This window comes from Chaetodon auriga, chromosome 5, assembly GCF_051107435.1.
Source record: "Chaetodon auriga isolate fChaAug3 chromosome 5, fChaAug3.hap1, whole genome shotgun sequence".
Lineage (NCBI taxonomy): Eukaryota > Metazoa > Chordata > Actinopteri > Chaetodontiformes > Chaetodontidae > Chaetodon > Chaetodon auriga.
Genome location: NC_135078.1, coordinates 22,293,854 through 22,315,311, shown reverse-complemented (window position 1 = coordinate 22,315,311; position 21,458 = coordinate 22,293,854). Strand labels below are relative to the sequence as shown.

At 44.3% G+C, this 21,458-nt stretch overlaps 2 protein-coding genes across 2 annotated transcripts; both read right to left on the bottom strand.

The window, feature by feature from the left end:
• Positions 1–254: 254 nt before the first annotated feature.
• erap2 (endoplasmic reticulum aminopeptidase 2) lies at positions 255–7,739 on the bottom strand. Its single transcript, XM_076730141.1, has 21 exons — positions 7,681–7,739; positions 6,678–7,029; positions 6,379–6,565; positions 6,108–6,277; positions 5,708–5,846; positions 5,492–5,626; positions 5,273–5,393; positions 4,994–5,148; positions 4,777–4,890; positions 4,536–4,667; positions 4,007–4,138; positions 3,609–3,677; positions 3,294–3,469; positions 3,051–3,130; positions 2,765–2,948; positions 2,453–2,609; positions 2,175–2,359; positions 1,854–2,015; positions 1,494–1,634; positions 1,091–1,172; positions 255–714 (listed from the first exon to the last, which is right to left on the bottom strand). Exons 2-21 carry the CDS (start codon positions 6,845–6,847, stop codon positions 568–570), a joined length of 2,838 nt encoding a protein of 945 aa, XP_076586256.1. The 5' UTR covers positions 6,848–7,029; positions 7,681–7,739; the 3' UTR covers positions 255–567.
• Positions 7,740–10,451: 2,712 nt separating this feature from the next.
• rgmb (repulsive guidance molecule BMP co-receptor b) lies at positions 10,452–19,710 on the bottom strand. The gene is made up of 3 exons (XM_076730142.1): positions 19,215–19,710; positions 14,751–15,298; positions 10,452–12,898 (listed from the first exon to the last, which is right to left on the bottom strand). The coding sequence occupies exons 1-3, from the start codon at positions 19,330–19,332 to the stop codon at positions 12,140–12,142; spliced, it is 1,425 nt and encodes a 474-aa protein (XP_076586257.1). The 5' UTR covers positions 19,333–19,710; the 3' UTR covers positions 10,452–12,139.
• Between the last annotated feature and the right edge of the window lie 1,748 nt (positions 19,711–21,458).

The following is a 21,458-nucleotide window of genomic DNA, read 5'->3' as shown; positions in this document are numbered from 1 at the left end:
GGCATGTAAGAGAAAATCATTCTTTTTACAGTCAATCCCTGCGGGCCAACTCTGACTTTGGCTCTCAACAGCACATGTCTAACCCCATCCATAACCTTTTCTAAAGGTTTTACCTTAACATCAAAAAATAATCAAAAAAAAAAAAGAACTTGATATGATGAATGCCAAGCACACACACATGTGCAAGTGCAGGCAAACTGGTTGTTCAAGGATATGTTTCAGTTAACGTAACACACACAAAGGTGCCAGTAGGTACAATTAACCCTTTAATTGTCTATTTAAGAATCCATTTACACAGTATTTGAGTGTCACTCTGGAATGGATCTCTCACTCTCTCTGTCACTCTCTCTCTCTCACACACATGGACACACACATTCACAGTACACACATGGCTCTTCTACCAATTCATTTTTTTGTCTAGCAAATAAGTCCCCTGAAAATTTACAAAACGCTTTTTGTCATACAAAACTGTCAACTCTTCAGTGATGTCAAGCACATGAATTCAAACATGGTTCAAATATCCCCTCCGTGGCGTCTGTCGACCAGCACCTCTCTCTCTGTCGTCTGTCACTTCATGTGCTCATTCAGCCAGTTTCTCAGGGTCTCTAGATTCCTCTGAAACCAGCGAACATTCTTCTGCACGTTGTCCAGGGCAACCTGAGTGGCTCTCAGCTGAGATGCCTGCTCTTTGATGGACTCAAAGAACGACTGCACCTGGGGGTCAAACACACAACCATTTACAAAAACGCACACATCTGACAATTATACAACATTCACAGGCCTTTTCTTTCAGTTTAAGTCACAATTATATTATGCAACAAGGTTAGCATGCGTTGTTAATGCACAGGGTTTTGTAAATGCTTTTTAGCACAGCACCACATTATCTTACATCTAAAAACAATTGGAATTAGGTTTCTCAAACATTGCCAAGTGTATTTTAAGACAGTAATATTAATGATAGAGGTGATAGTGGCATTAATATTAGTGACACTGCCAATACCAGGCAATTCAAAAAGCATGCTGAAATACTGGTGCATATCTAAATTGCATCGTCAAATATAGTTTAGTTCAAAATACAGAGCACACGTACATCAGTGAGTTCCTCTGGAGATGAAAACTGGCCTGTGGTACCAATGATGATGTTCCTAATACAAAATGAGCCCAACTGGAACCTGCAGAGCAGAAAGAAAACAGAGGACAGTCACAGACTTATATCTCTACCAATACATGCATTTAAAGTGTTTATAGTTGTGGAATCAACTACCCATTGTGTTGCTTGAGTTATACTCAGGCCTTGATCTAATCAAAAACCTGTTCCGCTCGTTACTGAACGGCACAGAAGCCACTGAAAAGGCAGGTTCTACTGGTTTACACAAAGTTTGTGAATCCAACTCACAAGATGATGTAGTGTGAGTATGTCTGTATATTTTTATTGTAATGTTTCATAAATGTTAGCTGTATCATCTACAGTGTCCCCAATATATTGTACTAACTTTTCAACCAGCGTGTCCCAGTTCTTCTTGACAAAGTTCCAGGCGAGTTGATGCCCCCGCGGGTTCCTGGCCACCATCAGGATGAGAGTGGACAAGTCCTGGGATCGAATAACCTTCCCTTCCAGACCCAGCTCCAGCAGTCTGAAATGCAAGCACACACAATATAACCTGCTCTATCAACGCCACATTATCTGCCATCACTTGAACAGCCTCCACTGAAAGCTGTTTGCAGATCTTTAAAAAAGACACAGAATAAATATTGGAAATCTCTTAACAGTGGTAGTGTGATGCAATACCTCATGTTTGCCACTTGGTGGCAGCATTAGCTGCGTGATAAAAAGCAAGCCGGTGACAATGTACCTTTGTAGTTTGTCTGTGTCTCTTGTGCAGGTCAAGGCAAACAGGATTTTGTTTTTTTGTGCTGCAGAGAGGGAGACGTTGTATGTATGTAAGAGTGAGGCCCAGCTGTGGTCATCCTGAGCTCCAACTGAATACACTGTCTCTGCCACGTCAGTGGGCAAGCTAGGGTAAACACAAGCAGAGACGTGCATATTAGGGACATGATGAAAAATCAAATTATATGCTCCAGCCTCTAGCACAGAGAAATATCTGCTGTTTACATGAATCAAATCAGCAGCTGTTCTAATGATGTGTGTTAAAATACAATTTAGATAGACATACTTGAGAGTACCGTTGGACTGAAGCCAGTCTCTGAAGCTCTGACGTGCTCGCTCCAGACAGGGAGGGTCATCCAGGTGACAAGCCAGTGACAGGACCTCTGACCTCAGCCGTCGCTCTGATACAGAGCCCCTGTCACTCCACGTCTGCTGGTCAATGACGGCACGGAAAAACTGCAGGATGTACTTCTGCACCAAAGCACACAGAGAAACACCATCTCACATGAAGATGATTTCACACCAGCGTAATACTACATTCACTGTGGACTCTTTTCTCCTTACCCCCAGGCTGCTTGTTAGATCAAACTCATTCCTTTTTTCAATAATCCGGTAAAAGGCCTCCAGATAGCCCAGTCCTTGGAGGAGAGGAACAGTGTGTGTCTCCAACTGCAGATAACCAATCAGGTCTAAGGCTTTATTGAGCGGCAGATGACCCGCCCTTTAGACACATAGAAGAATATTTCAAAGGTCAGGTGCTATTTCAGGTAGGGCAATCAAAGCTGTTTATGTGCCAACAGACATAGAGGGAAAAAAAATCCTGGTCTCTTGTTCTTTCACAGGGACCCACAAACACGTTCGCACATAAACACTTACGTGACCAGCTGAAAGGCATTGTGTATCAACTGAGTCCTGTCTTTGTAGCTCAGAGCAGTGTGGTTTGCCAAAAGTAGTTTGGTCATCTCGTCCCAACCGCCGTCCTCATAATGAACCACATAGTAGCCTGTCATGTCAGTGTTTACTTTCACCCAGCCGACTTCCTCTCCTACATGTATGCTGTCTAAATGAGGCAGAAATAGCAAAACGGAGGATGGTAAAACAAAATAGCGGCAAAGTAAGAATGCGGATGTGCATACAGTGTTTTACATCTCTTCGCTGTCACCTGTTTGTGTTGTCATCAGGTGTCTGTGGATGGTGCTGGAGGCATCAGTCTTGTATGTCAGGGGGATATGCCACAAAAAACTATACAAAAAAAGAACATCATTTTAGAAATGTAAAATCTAAAATTTAAAGTCTTGTTAATAATAAACGAGTAGCTCCAAGAGTAAAAACCAAGAAGAAGAGAAAGAGCAAAATACAGTGTGTATGGAATAGTAGAATCGACAATATAAGTGCATGTGCTCACCCCTGTTGCAATGTGGACCAGAGGGGGTCAGAAGGCAGCACTGTCCTCAGGAACCTGTCCTGTCTCAGCAGCAGCCAAGACCCCTTCCTTCTCACAGTTATCAGAGGAATACCTTTCTGCAGAGTCCAAGTGTTCATCATGGCTGTCAGGTCCAGGTGTTCCCCTGCAAACAGGTACTGTGGAGGACAATCAGACATCAACACAGACAACCACACCACCCCGAATGGTCAAAAAAGAATCTTATAAACGGCGTGAAGATTTAAGAGGAAACCCACAAGGAGAGGTCAGCGAGGTGATGTTTAAATGTTTACTCACCGCGTTCTTGGAGGCCTGGTTGCTGTTGTAACAGTGTTTTCCTAAGATGAAGTCCTCCTCTGAGCATGTCTGAAAAATAAAAGTTTTTACATAAAATAAGACTTTTGCAAATCACATGCACCTTAGATTGACCAGAGAACTCCATAATTTTGAGATTTTGAATGTGATCTTTCTGCCAAATTCTAGCTAATTCAATTCTGTACAATGAGACAGTTAACTTCAGATTGGACCATGTCTTCCCACAACTGCATTACTGGAGAAGCATAACATAAATTTGATGGCAATGACATAACAGACATAATGGTCACTTTGATTTCTCTTGAACGACTTTTTTAAAAATGTCTTACAAAGGACTACACAGTGACAGCTTTCAGAAGTAATGTAATTTGTGGTCGTACATTCGACAGACTGTCCCACAGGTCCTGGTTGTGCGCATTTCTGTAGCTGTATTTGCGAAGGTAACGTACTATCCCGCTCTGGAACACGTCATCTGTCAGAAAGTGTCTCAGCATGTGCAGGACACATGCTCCCTGGAGGGACACAGAAAAAAGGTTTATTTTAATCAATGGGCCCTGGCAGCTTATGCTGTTGGTTGGTGTTCAAGCTTATGAATGTTAATAGACATAAATAAGAAAAACAATAGATTTTCTTATCCAATATCATTCTAAAAACCAACAGTTATGCATTCACAAGTGTTTGTTTAGAAGCTGTTTGCCAATTTCAAACATAACAAGGCCAATCAGAACTGAGTAAAAGAAATATCTGTTTTTTTTTTTTTTAAAAAAAAGCTGACTAAATTTGGTTTATTCTTGATTTCACAGGTAATAAATTTCCACAGAAAATAAACTCAGAATGAATTGCTATTATCAGTTACGTGACCCTCTCTGTGAGCGAAAGCACAACACATGCATGAGACAGAAAGCATACTTTATCATAGGAGACTGTGTCAAACATCTGTTTGATCTGGGTGGGGCTCTCTGCTGGGCTGGATATTGGCCGAGAGGAGTTCAATGAATCATGACCAACGGCTGCAAAACAGGTGTGCAGAAGATATTCCTCCTGCAAGATTGGACACACAAGAGGAGTTTCAGTGCTTTCTCTTAGGCTCAATATTAACATACCACTATTGATCAATTAAGTCGATTCTCAGATTAAACATAGCACATACCACTTTGAGGTCGGGGTAGGTGGCCTCCACTGAAATGTACTCCATGTATCTGGCAAATCCTTCATTCAGCCAGATGTCGTTCCACCACTCCATGGTCACCAGGTTACCAAACCACTGCAGGCAAGGCAGCTTTTGAATTTCAGCACTCTGTATTGACATCTTACGTAATGTTTGGATTTATGAGCGAAACAAACACTTTTGAGCGTCACACTCTCACCTGATGGGCGAGCTCATGGCCGATCACCATAGTAACCCAGAGCTTATCAGAAATGGAGGACGTGAGGGGATCAAAGAGAAGGCTGGTCTCTCTGTAGGTGGTCAGACCCCAGTTCTCCATCGCACCTGACTGGAAGTCCGGGATGGCTATCAGATCTGAGAGGAAACACACAGACAGGTCAGGGGACAAAAGGTGATGATGTGAAGAGGGAAAATGAGTATATGCAATAGAAACGATATGCTGTGTGGCTTAGTAACACAAAAACTGGTGAAAGGGTACCTTGTTTGGGTAGAGGATAGTGGATGTTGAAATACTCCTCATAGAAGTCTAGCATTTTGACAGCAACCTCCAGGGCATAACGGGTTTGCTGCCACTTCTCAGGGGCAGCGTAGATGGATACCTACGGATATACAGTGCAGAAGCACAAACAATAAAAATGTGCCACTAAGAAAGTGATTTTGTCGGAAAGAAATTCAAATAATGTCAGGAAGACCTCACCTGCACCCCAGAGGAAGTTGTTGCAGTGACAGATTTGAAGTCACAGATGACAAAAGCTACCAGGTACGTGCTCATCTTCACACTCACATCAAACTGGTCCTCAAGGAGGCCATCGTTCACTTGAACTGTCTTGACCTGAAATATGCAAACGATGCATTGCAGCCATTTCTCATACACTAGAACACGCGTGTTAACCAACATATATGCAGCACTCACCACAGGCATGTTGGACAGAGAAATGTACTCTGGACTCCTCCTGATCCGTATGGCGAAGTTGGCTTTGAAGCTTGGCTCATCGAAACAAGGGAATGCCATCCGAGCACTCGTGGGCTCAAAGTGAGTCGAAGCTAAGGTTCTGAGAAGAGACGTCGTCAGATACTGTTTAGCAGTTGAAATCTCCCTCCCAGCCAGCAAAGTTTGGTTGCCGAAAGGTTGGTGTGGTTGTGGGAGCATTTATTGAACTTTCCTACACATCAAGTTCCTGAGATGTTAAAAGTTTTTGTGACCTAAAACTAAAATTATTAGGTTCCCTGAATGTTCTGGAAAGGTTAGCTGAATGTTAGTATGTGTAGTATATGTTACCCAGCTTGCTGTGAAATTATCCACGTGGTCTTACCTGGTCTCTCCTGCACTGGTTCTGTACGTGCTCTTATAGAAGCCATAGAAGCCTTCGACAAGTTCTGCCCCAAACTCAATATACAGAAAGTACTTTTGCCCACTGCTGAGCACCCTGGGAGAGAAAATGCCAATCTGCTCATGGAAAGGGTTATGTAAAACCGGAAGAATCTATGAAGAGAAAAGCAGAATGTATTTAGAAAATTCCAGTTTTATTTCTAGTCATTAAGTTAAAGTGAATAAGAGAAGTTGGGATTTTGGAGCTCTGCGACCTGGTCGGACAGATGAGCGAGGTTCTGGTCCAATATGGTGGCCTTGGAGATCTGCAGACCCTTGCTGTGCAATACAACCCAGTTTGTATTGTTCTGGACATCAATCTGGATCTGCACTGAGCCAGTGAAACTGAGGCTTGTGAGGTTTGGGTGCAGGAGGAGGTGGTAGTGAAGAGGAATGATGTACCTAGAAAGGAATATGTGTTCCTTTTTTTAATCTGTGACTCAAAATCGGAGGTCTGCCATTTTCTTGTCAATTTCCTGTTTGTGGGTATTAAAAAAAGGAGCGTGAAGTGTACCTTGGCAGGCGAAGACGGCTCCACGGGAAGGACAGATTACCAGAACCCAAAGAAGACTGGTCCCCTGCTGGGTGAGGAGGGCCTGGCGCCTGTTGTGAGCTCTGGGTGGGCTGCGACCCAGCCAGAGACACGTGGAATAGAAACAGCACTAATAGCCTCACCAAGGCCATTATAGAGGAAATGCCTTCAACCACTGATTTAAAAAGAAAACAGTAACAGCGTGACAGGCTGGCAGCTAGTGTTGAACATCAGGAGCGATGAAGAATCATCTGATGTGAGTGTTGAACGTCTGCGGGATGATTTGTCCGGATATGAGACAATGGCTGAATCGAAAAGGTCTCTTATCTTAAACCTGAAAGACATTAGAGCAGGATTAACAACACATCACACACATCTCTCACTGAAACAACATTTACACCTGTGTACTTCCTGTTCCCCTAGTGGAGTTCAATCAAAAATGTAAAATAGGTCAGGTTTATAGTTATGGTTTCAAATGTTACTCTTCCATATAGCTCACAATGAATCCATCTTATTCAATGTGTCTGTCAACAAAGCAAAGGTGTTTATGTTTACACAAACGGACAGTTTGGGACCCTGCAGGCATCACACGTGGACTGTGTCGAGTGAGCGATTAATTCGGGCAGACTGAGCTGAGCTGTAAGTTATAGGCCTGAATCACAACACATCCCGGCCTGAAGGAGACTCGAACACTTGGCAAGCGAGCCACATGATTTTCCATGCGGACAAAACAAGATGAGGGCACAGCTATAACTGTAAGGTGACAACAGCTGCAGGAGCATAACTGCAGTTCAAACCAGGCTACACAGGCAGGAGCTGCATCACGCTGATCAGATGAGGACTGTGTTAACTACCAAGACCCACGAGCTCACCAGAAAGCGTCCTGATTGTACTCCTGCCTTGGCTGAGTTTGTTGTAGTTTTATATAAAGTTATCTGCAGAGCTCAAGAGAAATCACTTAGTAGCAAATGTCGGAAAGCTTTACCTCGATCATTTTCTCCTTATTCTCCGTCCTTCCTGTGCCTGCTGTTGAGTTTCACTTTCTCTTTTCACCCCCACTCCCAAAAAAACCCAGTGCGTGCGTGCGTGCGTGCGTGTGTGTGCGCGCGCAGGTGTGGCCTGTCACAGTGCTGTCTAATGTTCAGGGTGTGTTGATATGATCAGCTTCTTACCTCAGAACTAACAGCCGTGGGCAGGTGTCTCTCCTGTTGTTCACTGTCTCTCGACTGTCCTCATCACTGTCCTGTCCTCATGTCTCTCCCTCTATTTAAATGCAGATAAAGCCTCATTTGTGAAAGAGCTCACACTGGCTGCCTCTCTGTCTCTCCCTCAGTGTGTGGGTTTGTTTGTGTTGGCAGGTGGGGGGGGATCCATTGTAAGTATAAGGTCACAACAATGAGACATGTCAGTCCCCCATAATGCAATGCTCCTGGCAAAGCCAAACGGCATGCCCCCATTTTACACACTCACATACACACAAGGTGCACAAATAGAAGCGCACACACACACACACACACACAAACAAGGCAGTAATCTGCGGAGCTATTCTGACTGAGGCAGACATGACAGAGCCATCCAGGGGTCTATTTTACCTTCCTATCATCTATTTGTGGACAGGTAAGAGCTTTTAATCTCCAAGATTATGGTGTATATTTTGAATCAATAGGCAAGAAAATTACACATCGCTCTTTGGTGAAAATTCAGAATTTAGTTTTTCACCTAAAGCCTGATCACTGTATCTGAGTTTAATAAGTGACTGTTGGCAGTCAAGTCAATATTATTTATGTAGCACAAATTCACAAATTTACCTCAAACAGGGAGTTACTATGTTAAAATCACAAAGATTTATGACAGACTGCAGGACAAAAACACAAGTGATTGATACATTGAGAGCTGTGCCTGGCACTAATGTCAAACGCATGAAGGATTTATAATAAGCTGTTACACTTTATGTCTTTACTCAGATTCCAAGAAAAACTTCATTGATCCCTTTGGCTTTGACTTTGTTGCTCAAAACACAGTTAGAAAGAGGGACAAAATATTTTAAAAAGTTAAAAAAAAAACAAAAAAACTATACTATAGCAAAGGCATAATAATAATAGAAGCAGTAGTAGTAAAAAAAATGCAAATGTGCCAATGGTATTGTAAATGTGCAAATGAGTAAAGGGGAAAAGGCACAACAGAGTAAAAATACTAAGACAAGAGTTCAGCTTAAGCTGAATATATAGTATATAATAGCATATTTTGATGTCCGTGTTTGAATGGACAATGCACCACATTGAGCAGCTGTCTTTGAACTAGTGCATATTGTTCTGTTAGATAGCTGCAGACCTCAGAGCTCTCCCCATCCTGCGTGAACATGTTGTCCTCCATCATCTTATAGGTGGGGTAGAGGGTGATGTGCTGGCATCTCTTGCCCCTCCAGTCCACCTGTCAGGGGAAAGGCTGGGCTGGACCCTGCTGGTCTGTATGGTGAGTGACTTCAGAAGAGGGCGCCTTGAGGTCAGCTGGAGGTCACCGTCTGAAGGCCACATGTCCAGCTCGCCTTACAGCATTGCTGTAAACAAGAAGCATCGTGGCCACAGCGCTGTGGCGATCATCACGGTGGCGACCGGTGATTGGCCATCGTACCGTTGCTCTGTGAGTCACAGACGACACCGAAAAGTCCTCAGGAGACACCGCACCGCCTCATCAGGTAGGACTGTCACTGACCATGAGTGAGCATACCAGAATCTACAATCTGGTTTCTGATATTTCCAATCACAAACAGAAGAAACTTACTTTTTATTTTACTTTTACTGCATTTTTATCATTTCAGATCACAAAGACAAGATCTGTGATGAATATGAGGAGACAAACGGTACATTTGAATTGTTTGCAAACATTTTTTAAAAATCTGTGATTCATGCAGATGTTGTTCCTCATGTTGGTCTGTGCGGTTTGATCTCCAGATGTTGGTGCATGGACAAACACAGTGGTTGTCATGATTACGAGGCTGCTTCTCATGAAGATCATCGTGTTTAACACATTGATGACCACTTACGTTGTTATTAAGTGGTAAGTGGATTTTATTTGGAGTAAAGTCAGAAAATAAGCAGGTTTTCACTCACCTTCACAGTGTTGTTGGAAATGGTGAAAATGTGTTTTATCTTATATGAAATGCAGTTATTTCAAAGATGTTAATGCATTCGTCCTTTCAGATGTTTGGAAACGGAGGGCTGCTGATGCACCATGTGACCTTGAAAAGAAGACTAACCCAGAAAGGGGAACTCTTTCTTGTCTGAAGTCTGCTCAGTGAGGATTTCTGCTCTGGAAGAAGACCACTCTTGTGTCTGTCTTAATGATAATGCCCTTACATTGAGTTTTGGATTAGGAATCTCATGGATTAAATGGGAAATTTTCCACTGTCAGGATCTCAGGAGTAGATCTCAATGCTACAAATCTTTTGTCGCGCCTCTTTCAGCCTCTTTCTCATCGACATCCCAGGTGTTGCCGACTGTGACAGTTGAAAACCGATTGTGCTTGTGAGGCCAAACCTGGTATCTGATCGGAGCCCAACCTCAGACAGATGGGTTAGCGCACGCAGGCTACCGTTACATATGTTTGTGTGTGTTTGTGAGTGTATTTTTTCTCATCTGTCACTCTGAATTCACTGAATTGTAGGGAAAAATTAGGTTTTTGGAAGTTTAAAAAGATGCATTTCTCGTGTCCTGTTTTGTTATAGGCCTGTGAATGTGACATTAATAAACAGGACAGAAGCTTGAACCATTTTATTGTTTATTGTTTTTTAAATAAAACACTTGCACACAGTTTTTTTTCCTTGTTTTGTTTTTTTTTTGAGCGCCTTGAGTAACACACTGACATAGCAACAGAGCACCACTAGGTGGCAGTACAATCACATCTGACATTTTTTTAAATTATTATCCAACAGCAAGAATATGGAGCTTAACTTCCTCTACAGGACACTACGTTCATAAATAAGTTAAGTATTTCAACATTGACCAGTCACTCTTTACCAAACTGACACTCACACATGATGGGAGAGATCACAATGCCAAAAACTGAGATTAAGCTTACATGGCCAACCGAATGGGACATAATTATACAGAATGGTACATGTTAAAAAGGCTCATAGTTTTCAGGGTTGGCATTTCTGTCAGGTATCAAACAGCATACATTTCCCACAGCTCACTGCTGAAGCATATGTGTCAGCAGACAGTGTGGTAAAGTTTTCTCAGTGATTTGCATTGTTTGGTCAACACTCCAGTATCTTACACGTATTCCAGTAAGGAGCAGCTCGTCAATTCTGGCAGTAAGAGGAAAACTGTCTACAGTAGCAACAAAGAAGAGAGAGAGTGTGAGTAGGAGAAGAGTGCTGGTTGGCGGTGAGTTATGATTTCCTTTGTACATGAAAACCATACATTATCTGTCTTTGGCTCAAATTAATACAACAAAGAAAACCATGAGCAACACACATGAGCCGGTATCGACATCTTCCTACCTCTGGCATGATTCTCAGAGGAAATTAAAACACATCCAAGCATGTCAACAACTGGTTGGAAAAAAACAAACAAAAAAAAAAAACACTGATGCAGCCAGACACACATTTTGACACACACTCGCACATATTTGAAATCAGGACTGAGGAGAAACAACAAATTCATACAGAAACAAAATAGTACTGATGGCATTTGCTGTGACAATATTCATAATACATTCAAAAGAGAACAACTCACATTGACTGACTTAAAATGACAGGCCGAGTCAAATCAGCTACAGGAAGAAAGATGCATTTTAACGAAAATGGCAGCTCACTGGATTCAACAGACTTTCACTGTGAAAGGATCAAAAATCAAATCATAGATAGTCTTCGAAACTTGAGCCATTGGATATTTTGGTGGAGGACAGTGAGTGAGAGGAAGAAACACTGATGTGGATTTGTTAAAAAAAAAAAAAAAAATCTAAATAAAGTGCTTCTGTTAAAACAAACATCCTCTGTCTGAGGTATTAAAGAAAAATCACATCAAATGACACAAACAAACAAACTCTACGCCATTACACTGTGCACTGAAGACAAGCTATTTACAGTTCGGAGTGTATATCCGCACACTCAATTCCCCCCACACAGGTACATTTGTGTCACTGTTGACCGTCCTATACAAAGATGAAGACAGATTGCGAAAGCCGTCATCACGCCTCCTGCGTTATTCCCCAGAGTGCTGATTCTGCCAGGTAAGAGGCAGTAAGTGTTGCCAGTATCTCCTGTGCCCGCTGGGAGCTCTGCCACCTCCCCTACAAAAACACCAGCTCCCAGGAACTGTCCGGCCTGCTGTCTCCTCTCTACGTGACGGAGGAATCAGTGCTCAGTATCAGTGCTCAGCGAAAAACTTTCTTTCTAGTGCACACACATACACAAGCCCACACAAAGACCCCCACTCCGGCTCTTAGACCAACGCCACGCTCAGAGCAGACAGCAGGAGCAGAGCGAGCTGTTGGATAGGTTGAGAATCAGAGTGTAAGGTGGAGGTGGCAGAGCCGCGTGGGTAGATCCTCCATCTATCCCTGTGCGGGTGGAGACTCTCCATGTCCTTCAAGGCGCTGTACGCCGCCACTGTGAAGTTAGCATCCCCAGTGGTCAGTAGATCAAAGACGCAGGAGTGGAAGTAAATGTCCTGCACCTCCAGCTGCTCCCTGCAGTGTTCCTTCGCCCCCTCCACGCTGAAAACCTGTATGGCACCATAGGGCGATGCTTGTGTCTGTGAGGAGTAGCTGGGCCGACGCAGCTGCTGAAGCTGCAGGCCGAGCGCGGGAGGGGATAGGGGCAGGGGAAGGTGGCCTGCCTGGTCAATGCGTTCTCCGCTGGGGCAGCCGTTCAGACAGAGCTGCAGGTCCTGGGTGGCGTCATAGGCCTGAGCCAGCTCCTCTGGGATCCGCACTGCCAGGGTCAGGTAGCGGCCCAGCTGGCGAACGATTACAGTTACGCCGATGTAGCCGGCGTGCAGCTCCACGTGGCGCCCTGGGCTGCGCTCAGAGATCCACAGAGCACGGACCTTCCCAGTTGTGCCGTCTGCTCCAGCAGAATTGTGGACGGGGTCTCCACTGCTCACAGTTCCATCATCAAAGGCAGCGGGGAGGTTGTCTGTGAACGCCTGGTAGACCCGCTGGTCCGTGCAACCCTCAAAGGGCTTGAAGATGATGGTGATCTGTAGAGAGGGAGCATCAGGTAGCAGTAGAGACAAGTTTAGAGTGCGTTCAATGAATGACAGTGTGAAAATACAAGAACTGATATACTGTTACAAAAGGAAGTCCTTTGATACAGGACAAACAATTAGTAGATTAATCAATTAGTCAGTTGCTAATGATCAGCATCTAATTTCAGCTTCCCCAGTGTGAGGTTTTGGGGCCTTTCTTTGTCATGTGGTGTCATTAATCCTATGAATGATCTTCTTTTGACTGATATTTGGACAAAGCAAGCAATACGAAGACTTCACTTTGGGCTCTGTGAAATTGTGTCATTTTTCACTATATTTGGTAATTTCACAGAAATAATTAATTGATGATTAATCGAGAAAATAATCACCAAATTACTTTGCAAAATTGTTAAAAATAATTAGTTGCAGCCCTAACTAATTTGATCATTAATCAAAAGAAACTAATCAGCAACTACTTTGATAACCGATCTCCAAAAAAATATCTTGATAATGAAAATTATAAATGGCTGCAGCCCTAGATATGAGGTGAAAGGTGTCTCTCCCTCTCTCTCTCTCTCTCTCTCTCTCTCTCTCTCTCTCTCTCACACACACACACAAATACACACTCATACACACACATACACACACACAGACTCACAAATATTAACACTGACCCATTACACAGGTTATTGACTCTCATCACACTACATTTGAGAAATGACTAAATGACTTTTTAACAAGTTGTAATTTGACACAGCTATGCAAACATGCTGACAAACGCTCACACACACGCAGAAACACACAGGGCTCCAGTGGTGAGTGGAGGCAGCGGTGGGCGCAGGGTGTGGTGTGAGCATTACGGTTAGCACTAGCATCATAGTTCCGGTGAATGGCTGCTTTGTTCACATGACAGCCGTGAGGAATGGGGCCTGGCAGGCCATTAAGCCTGGAGGGCTGTTAATGTGTGTGTGTGTGCATACGTCTGTGTGTGCAAGAGAGAGTGTGTGTGTGTGTGTCTCCCTAATAATTGTGACTAATAACTTGCCCCACCTCTGACACAAGGTCAAACCTTTAGCTCCACAGTGTAGCAACCCTACTATTTTCTTAATGTGTGTGTGTGTTTCTACCAGGGTGTGCATGGCTAAGTGTATGCATGGGTGTGTATGTGTTTTAATAATTAAAGCTATCGACTAAGCTAGAGAGGGCAGATCATCCGGGGAAACATCAACATAGCTTCTTTAACACCACAAAGATCACCTTGTGTGGGTCGTCATCCATTTGGTGGTGTTCGTGTGTGTTTGCGAGCATGTGTGTGTGTCCTTTTTGTCATTAAGGGGTAAGGACCTTTAACACACTCAGTGCTTTAAGCTGAGTATATAAGGAGCGCCACTTATGAGACACGCACACACAAGCACTTGCAAACACACACATAAGTAAACAGAGGGTCCTTTCACACATCTCATTCCATGTTATTAGAAGTCAGGCTATATGTAGCCATTAACCAAGTTAGCTTTCCAACACTGCTTCAGTCACAAGAGATAAGTCACAACATCGGGCTGTTTGTCCCACACTTGTGACTCAGAAAGAGAGAGAAAAGTAGAGCAGGGAGAGCAAGGGTATTTTCCAGCCTCACATTGATAAGATTTCTTACTCTGAGGCACAGAAAAGCAACTTGGAGGTCATTATAGAAAATGTGTCTCACACAAACAGACACACACACACACACACACACACACACAGAGAAATAAACTAGATTACACCAGCTGCTCTCACTTAGGAAACTCTTTCAGCCTTAATAACAGCAAATTAGACCCCAAAAAGCCCATTTCTCTCTGCTTCCCCTTTAGAGCAGTTCTCATCTCACCTTATTGGTCGCTGTGGCACTGGAGCCGGGTACCACGGGAACATTAGTGACCTGTACTGACAGATAGTCATTATCAATGAGAGGCCACGCCCCCTCCACCTTACAAGTCTGGAAGCTGTCCTTAAATGTCCTCAGGTGTGGGTCCCCGAACAGCCCGCAGAACAGGTAAGCAGGCCGGGAGTGACCGTGGCCGTGAGCGTGGGGATGTGTGTGTGCGTGCACGTGGGAGTGCGCGTGGGCGTGCTGGGTGCGACTGTGGTAGTTGCAGGGTTCGTGAGGGACCTCGGGGTGCGTGGATGAAGTGGGCCCATCTCTGGAGCAATTCCTCTGGCTCATGAGGTCGGAGATGCCCAGCACAGCCGAGTGGAAGACCAGGTTTCCCCGGCAGGACTTGGCCGTCCTCTGGGTGCAGGCCGAGTATGCGCGCAAAGCCTTGCAAAATTCAGTGTGAAAGCCATCCACGGCCGGCGTCAGGTGGGATGTCAGGGAGACGAAGTCGGTGGTGCACTTCTGGATACGGCACTGAGGCGTGGCCACCTGGCACTGACCTGGAGAGGACAGAGAGTGAGGTGTAGATTTATTGTTAGCAAAGTGATATTATTACAGGAACAGCGATAGTGATACCTGACCAGCTAAAATGTCTGATAATGCAGGTACGTACTACACTTTACTGCAACTAGAAAGGGAAAGTTCATGTACACACAGAAGACAACTAAGGTGTGTAGACAGCTTTGAAGTTAAACACAAATGCTACCGGGCTGTTACAATTCAACCTCATAAAACGGGAAGAAGAAGCGGCCGCTGTTTGAAAGTCTTGATCAATCGGCAGTGCCGCTCTGTAAGTGTAATAAACCTGAAGTGTAATAAACCAAAGAGCAGCCAGAAAGAAAAGATAAGAAATGTTTCCCCACAAGGAGAGAGATAATACTGCCAGGGTGCACATAAAACAAGCAGTATTGCAGACAGACGGAGCACGACAACACAAGGTGTGTAGTCATTTCTGAGGGTGTTGTATACAAGAAATACGTAAATATATATAGTCCAGATTGTACATTTATTAAATCTAGCAAGTTGTGTTTTTTTGTCACTTTGGTGTTTGTTTACAGCCGTAAATACAAGCACCAGAGGAAATGCATCTAAAAGACTTATCATTCTGCCCCCGTATACCATCAGGAACAAATGACTTGGTCCAAAATTGTCCCTGATGTTTTATCTATTGCTACATTTCTGAATGTAACAAGGGTCAAACCAGCCTTTTATATCATAGATCATCAGAGAGAGAGGGAGTTAGAGCGAGAGTGAGAGATTAGAGACCAGACCTAATGCATCAGTCACAGCGTGCTCCTATTAGATTAGGCCAGAGAGAGGCTCTGCAGTGTATGGGCAGCTGCACACACACACACACACACACACACACACACACACACACACACACACACACAAATAGCTATCTTAGAAAGAATGCTGGTTGTGCTTCCGTTAAACACACAGTCAGTGATCATCACATGGTGGTATGATCTCCTAATAGCCAAGCAAATCCAGAAAGTACATGGTTTCCACTGAAATCAACAGATTCCCTTAATGTCACACCATCACTTAACAACCACACACAAGCAGGCAGCACATTCCAGCTCCACTCTTTGTACGTTTATTTGATTGTGGGGCATGAAGGAGTTGGGCGCCACCATTTGGGGGCAGTAGTGCTCTGAGTTTTAGGAATCAGGGTGCAGGTACAGACCCCCACTCACACCCTGCTTCAGAATCTCTCTCCTGCCCGTTAAATACTGACACACACACACACACACACACACACGCACACACACACACACACACACAGGCTGCCTTCCATGCCAACCACCACTGTACAGACAGTCTGAGTACTGAGAACGCATTGTGTCTTTGACTGGTGCACCAACAGCCTCCTTCTCTCCCTTCTATCTGCCCCGCAGTACCTAAATACCGCTCCCAATCTAATCGGGGTGGGTTTATTCTCTTTCGAAGGTATCAGAATCATGAGCTGCTCTAAAAAACACACAAAAGCACTCATTCACTGACATTTTCCCAGCAGGGTGACGTATCAAGAAGGGAGTCGACCCTGTAACTGAAGAACTGGGGTTCAAACCACTGACTTACGGAAGGTTAAAACCTCTCTGACAACACACCAGCTCCCACTGCGCCGCTCTGTAGCTGACCCTGCACTCTTGTGAACGCAGCAAGGATTTTCAGATGCTGATTAAAATATTCTGAATAAATATGAAAGCACGATTTTGATACTTTTGTTCTTCAAGGCTTCACATGATCTCCCTTTTGTGCAGCTGTCCTCCTCAGCGCCCTTTCTAAGCATGCATAGCAGTACTTTCAAAAGAGGAATTTAATCTATGCATATAAATAAGCAATTTGCGGTAAGTCTAGTCTGGGTGATGAATACTGAATATACTTGAAAATATTGCTAAGAAGGGAATAAAGAACTGTTCATGTGAGGAGCTGCAGCACGAAGGCTGTTCAACACATCCAGAGCCTGGTTTGTTTCATGCCCTGGGGTGAGTATCTAATATAGACACAATGAAGCAGCCAGCAATGCCCACACCACTCCTTCCATGTCATACCACAGTATTAAACTCTCTTTTTCACTCCACCCCCCTCTCCCAGCTGCCTTTATCATCTCACAGGTCTCATTTCTTCCTTACTCTCAAGCCTCATCTGTTGTCAGATTTCTTTCCCCAGCTCGAACCATCTCCCTCCATCAGCACTGCTCTGGTTCAGTTCTCATTCTGATTCCCCGGCCGAGTCTCCTCACCCCCCCGGTCACCTCTCTTCCCTGCATCCTGAGGCACCATCTCTACCATCAGACAGAGGTCAAAAGATCCACCAGCTGAATCTCTCAGGCTGGGTTTTAGCGATTCTTTGTCTCCCTCTCTGACAGCCTCCAACTTCTCTGATCTCCGGAGATCAGAAAAGGATCTACTGGGATCATCTCTCAACCGAGGGAATGGCCTGAGAAGTGCTTATTGATCACCTTGTTGTGTGCACTCTCTCACACACTGAGCTCAAATCGCACAAACAGCCCTACAAGCCTAGAGATGTGAAGCTTAACAGGAGCTCACTACAGCATGCGATCTCTCTCTCTCAGACACTCTGGAGTGCGAACAATAGTCAACAATTCACACATTCCTGTCTCCCCGTCTAAACAGACACATATGGAGCTGACGGCTGCAGCGACAATGAAATATGTACAAGTTATAACACATTAAACTCTTCTGTTTGGCTAAACAGACTAAATAATACACATTCTTTCCAGGCGACGCACATGTAGCAGAAGGTGCCAGGAGGGTCTTTAATGTGAAGTGGGTCTCCCTCTTCCCACCAGGCTGTGTGCAGAGGCGGTTTTGTCCCGCTGCCTGAGCCGTGTTAAACTAATTACTGGAGGTGTGACTGCTCAACAGACAGCCACCACAACAGCCGACCCCCTGCGCACACAGCAACACACACAGGCTTGGCCCCGAAAAAAGCTAGTTTCTGCAGAGACACTATACTGCTTTTCGCATTGAATAAAAAATGCATCTGAGCCTTGGCCGAACTTCACCAAATGAATTTAAAACCAACAAGCAATGTGGTAAATCTGAGGTTTGTCCTCTGTAAAGCAAAGAAAGGGAGTGATATTATGTTTTTGTGTTAACAAACCTCAGAAACACATTTTAACCCTTTGGTGAACACACTCTTCCTTTGTTTAATGCTTTGCTTTCCTTTCTGTCCTTCATTTCACTCAGATTGGGACGTGAGAGTTTCTGCTTCTGGTGCTCGTTAGAAGACAAACGCAGCTGTTCAGAAAAGCATTACTATGCTTTTTCTTTCAAAGAGTCTACCTTGTGGAACTTTAATCACTTTGATACTATTTCTTGTGAAGTATTTTATTAATTTGGATCATGCAACTGGACATGAACTGCATCCCACAAAAGATTTAGTCAGATTTACAACACGGCACCTGATCCTAACTTTTCATGATCAGATTGACACTCTGATAGATTGTTTTTATTTTTTCCAATACTGTTCAGAGTGCAGCTGTAATATATGGACATGATGAGAGGTAGTCACCCTCTCTTCCCCTCCTCCATGAGCCATTAAGGGGCAGACAGGAGAATGACGGCCCAGGAGAGAGGAGGAGAAACTCGATCCGTGCACAGACTGCTGCACTGCCGCTGGAGAGAGAGCCATTGTCAGGCAGCAGTGGGCCCAACACAAGGATCGGCCACACTATGATTACAAGCACTTAATAACTAAGATAGTGCCTCTGATTGCTACTACATGCAACAGAGTCAAAAGAAATGTTGTTACCCTGGTTGTAGTTGTTGCAGCGCTCGGCAATTAGTGCGAAATTGGATAACAGAGTGCGTCAAATTACAGATTTGTTGCAATTATCTCCGAGAGACAGACTAGTTGTTGCGGCGTTGAAGTGTAGTTAGTTACCTAAGTGAGCACCGCAGCAGAGAGCGATGATCAGCAGCAGCAGTGGCCGGAAGCGGCGCACCAGAGACGGGGAGGCGAGGCGCTCAGCCCCGTGGCAACAGCATCCGGCTCTCCCCATCCCCGTCCATGCAGGGCCAGGTGGGGAGAGTGGACAGACCTCCAGAGGGCGAGGAGGGCTGGTGTCCAGGCCTTCTCACTTCTCACTTCTCCTTCTTCTTCTTCTGCCTCTTCCTCCTCACTCTTCTCTCCTTCCTCTCCTCCTCGGGTGCGCAGGGGCATTAAAACACAGCTGCTCCGCGGAATGCAGGGCGGAGGGAGTGGGAAGGCAAAGAGAGGAGGAAAACAAAGTACAAGCACAAGTCACTCGGACGACACTTTTACTTTTCCCCTGTATAAATCCACGCCCCACGTGATTTGAGTGCGCTCCCTCCGCGGTCGGACTTTCGCCTTGATTGCGATCACTCTGTGCTCTCCTCTCCAAAACACGCACAATCACATCTCTCTCTTCCTCACCAGGCCGGGGTTTCTCCTCCACTCCTCCCCTTTCACTTTCTCCTCCTCCTCCTCTGCCCCTCCAACAAATCAATAGAGAATCAACCAAACCCTGCTGGCGGAAAACCCGCCTACCACCACTCTCTCTCTCTCTCTCTCTCTCTCTCTCTCTCTCTCTCTCTCTCTCTCTCACACACACACACACACACACACACACACACACACACACACACACACACACACAGAGTGAGAGCAGTCTACAAAATAATGAAGAGGCCGGAGATAAAAGTTGTAAAACGTTGGTAAGGTGCCATTAAATCACTGTGTATACCGAAGAGTGTAATGGGTTTCCGATGTACTGCTGCCAAGGTAGTTTATTTGGCAGAGTGAAAGCTGATCGAGACAAACCAGAACTTCTGCAGAGTCTTCATGTTTCTTTATTTGTTTTTTCTCAGGTTTTTTTTTTTTCCCTTCCATACAATAACAATAATAATATGTGGGTCAAAATTAGTTTACAAGCTAAAATATTTCTTGTGATGGAGTTAATTCCCAGACAGATAAATAAAAACCTAAATAGATCATGTTTTAGGAGTAACGTGATACAGTCACAAATCTATTTCCTGTGAATTTGTTTCAGTTTTTCCTGATAGTATGTAGGCCCGCAGGGCCTAGCAAACTGTGTTTCGTTTACAGTGTTTTCCACAGAAAGAAGCCAAAGAACCCATAAAAGGAGAACTCCTGTCATTTAAGAATAAATCTATGCTCCCTTTTTCAGATGCCATGCATGCACATATTGAGCTTGAACTTCAAAAAATAAATATAGTAAAACCACAATAATAATCTGAAGAGTTGACTTGCAAGTGTTCGCACTCCTCATGACTTTGAATGCAGGACGAATCCCTGCCTTCCCCACAAGGTTAATCTGCTGCATCAAGCCTTTGATTCCTTTGATCCACTCACCAAACGAGCTGGATATTTTGTGGGAGAAAATGTTACTAATTGGTGGGTATTCACTATCCAGTGACTAACTCCATGTTGGAGTTCTTGTTCTATATTTTCTGACGAAACCCTCTAGGAGTTCAATATCACACTTTTAACTTTTTTATTCCAAATAATTATTTTTGCCGTTGGACGAAGTTGTGCGTCAACCTTCCTCTGTGGATTTCATCAGATAAGTCTGCGTCTCTGCTTGCTTTACTGGCAAATAAGGAACAGAAATGAGTGTGAAGGCAGCACCTGTGTGACAGAACCAGTCCAGACAGACAACTCACAGATAGCAGTCAAAAGAACAAAACTGCAGACGGTACAAGGTGAGCACATGTAAACACCCTCCAGCCATGATGACAGACACTCAACACCACATGCTTTACATGCAAAACAGCTTGACACCGTTGCTGTCACTAATGTTCTCTACATCTACAGCTATGATTCATAAACGAAGAACTTCACACCCACTTTCTGAATGCTGTTCACATCTGTTTTAAAAGTTCAGCCTCATCCAAACTCCCCTTTTCAACTAAAGGTTATGGAACTGGACGGGTTTCAAAGAAAGTGCAGAGGCATCTACAGCTCTAAATAATTTTTTACCTAGTGTGCACATCTAGACGTTCTTTGTTCCTTTAATGCTCAGTTTGCATTCTGTCATGAGAGTGTGTTGAGTGTGCAAGTGTGTCTGCAGGGCTGTTTGCACATATGCTTTGGCTATAATCCTCTGCTGCCTGCTGCATCCTGCCAGACTATGCCACCCTGGCT

What these genes read in the sequence shown, in the direction of transcription:
- rgmb (XM_076730142.1), bottom strand. Translation starts at nt 19,332, where the DNA reads ATGGGGAGAGCCGGATGCTGTTGCCACGGGGCTGAGCGCCTCGCCTCC. An exon ending in CTGCTGCGGTGCTCACTTAG is followed by an intron (nt 15,299 to 19,214) that starts GTAACTAACTAC and finishes TGTCCTCTCCAG; the next exon opens with GTCAGTGCCAGGTGGCCACG. An exon ending in GTGCCACAGCGACCAATAAG is followed by an intron (nt 12,899 to 14,750) that starts GTGAGATGAGAA and finishes CCCTCTCTACAG; the next exon opens with ATCACCATCATCTTCAAGCC.
- erap2 (XM_076730141.1), bottom strand. Translation starts at nt 6,847, where the DNA reads ATGGCCTTGGTGAGGCTATTAGTGCTGTTTCTATTCCACGTGTCTCTG. An exon ending in AGCCGTCTTCGCCTGCCAAG is followed by an intron (nt 6,566 to 6,677) that starts GTACACTTCACG and finishes ATTCCTTTCTAG; the next exon opens with GTACATCATTCCTCTTCACT. An exon ending in CTCCAGAGGAACTCACTGAT is followed by an intron (nt 715 to 1,090) that starts GTACGTGTGCTC and finishes TTTGACCCCCAG; the next exon opens with GTGCAGTCGTTCTTTGAGTC.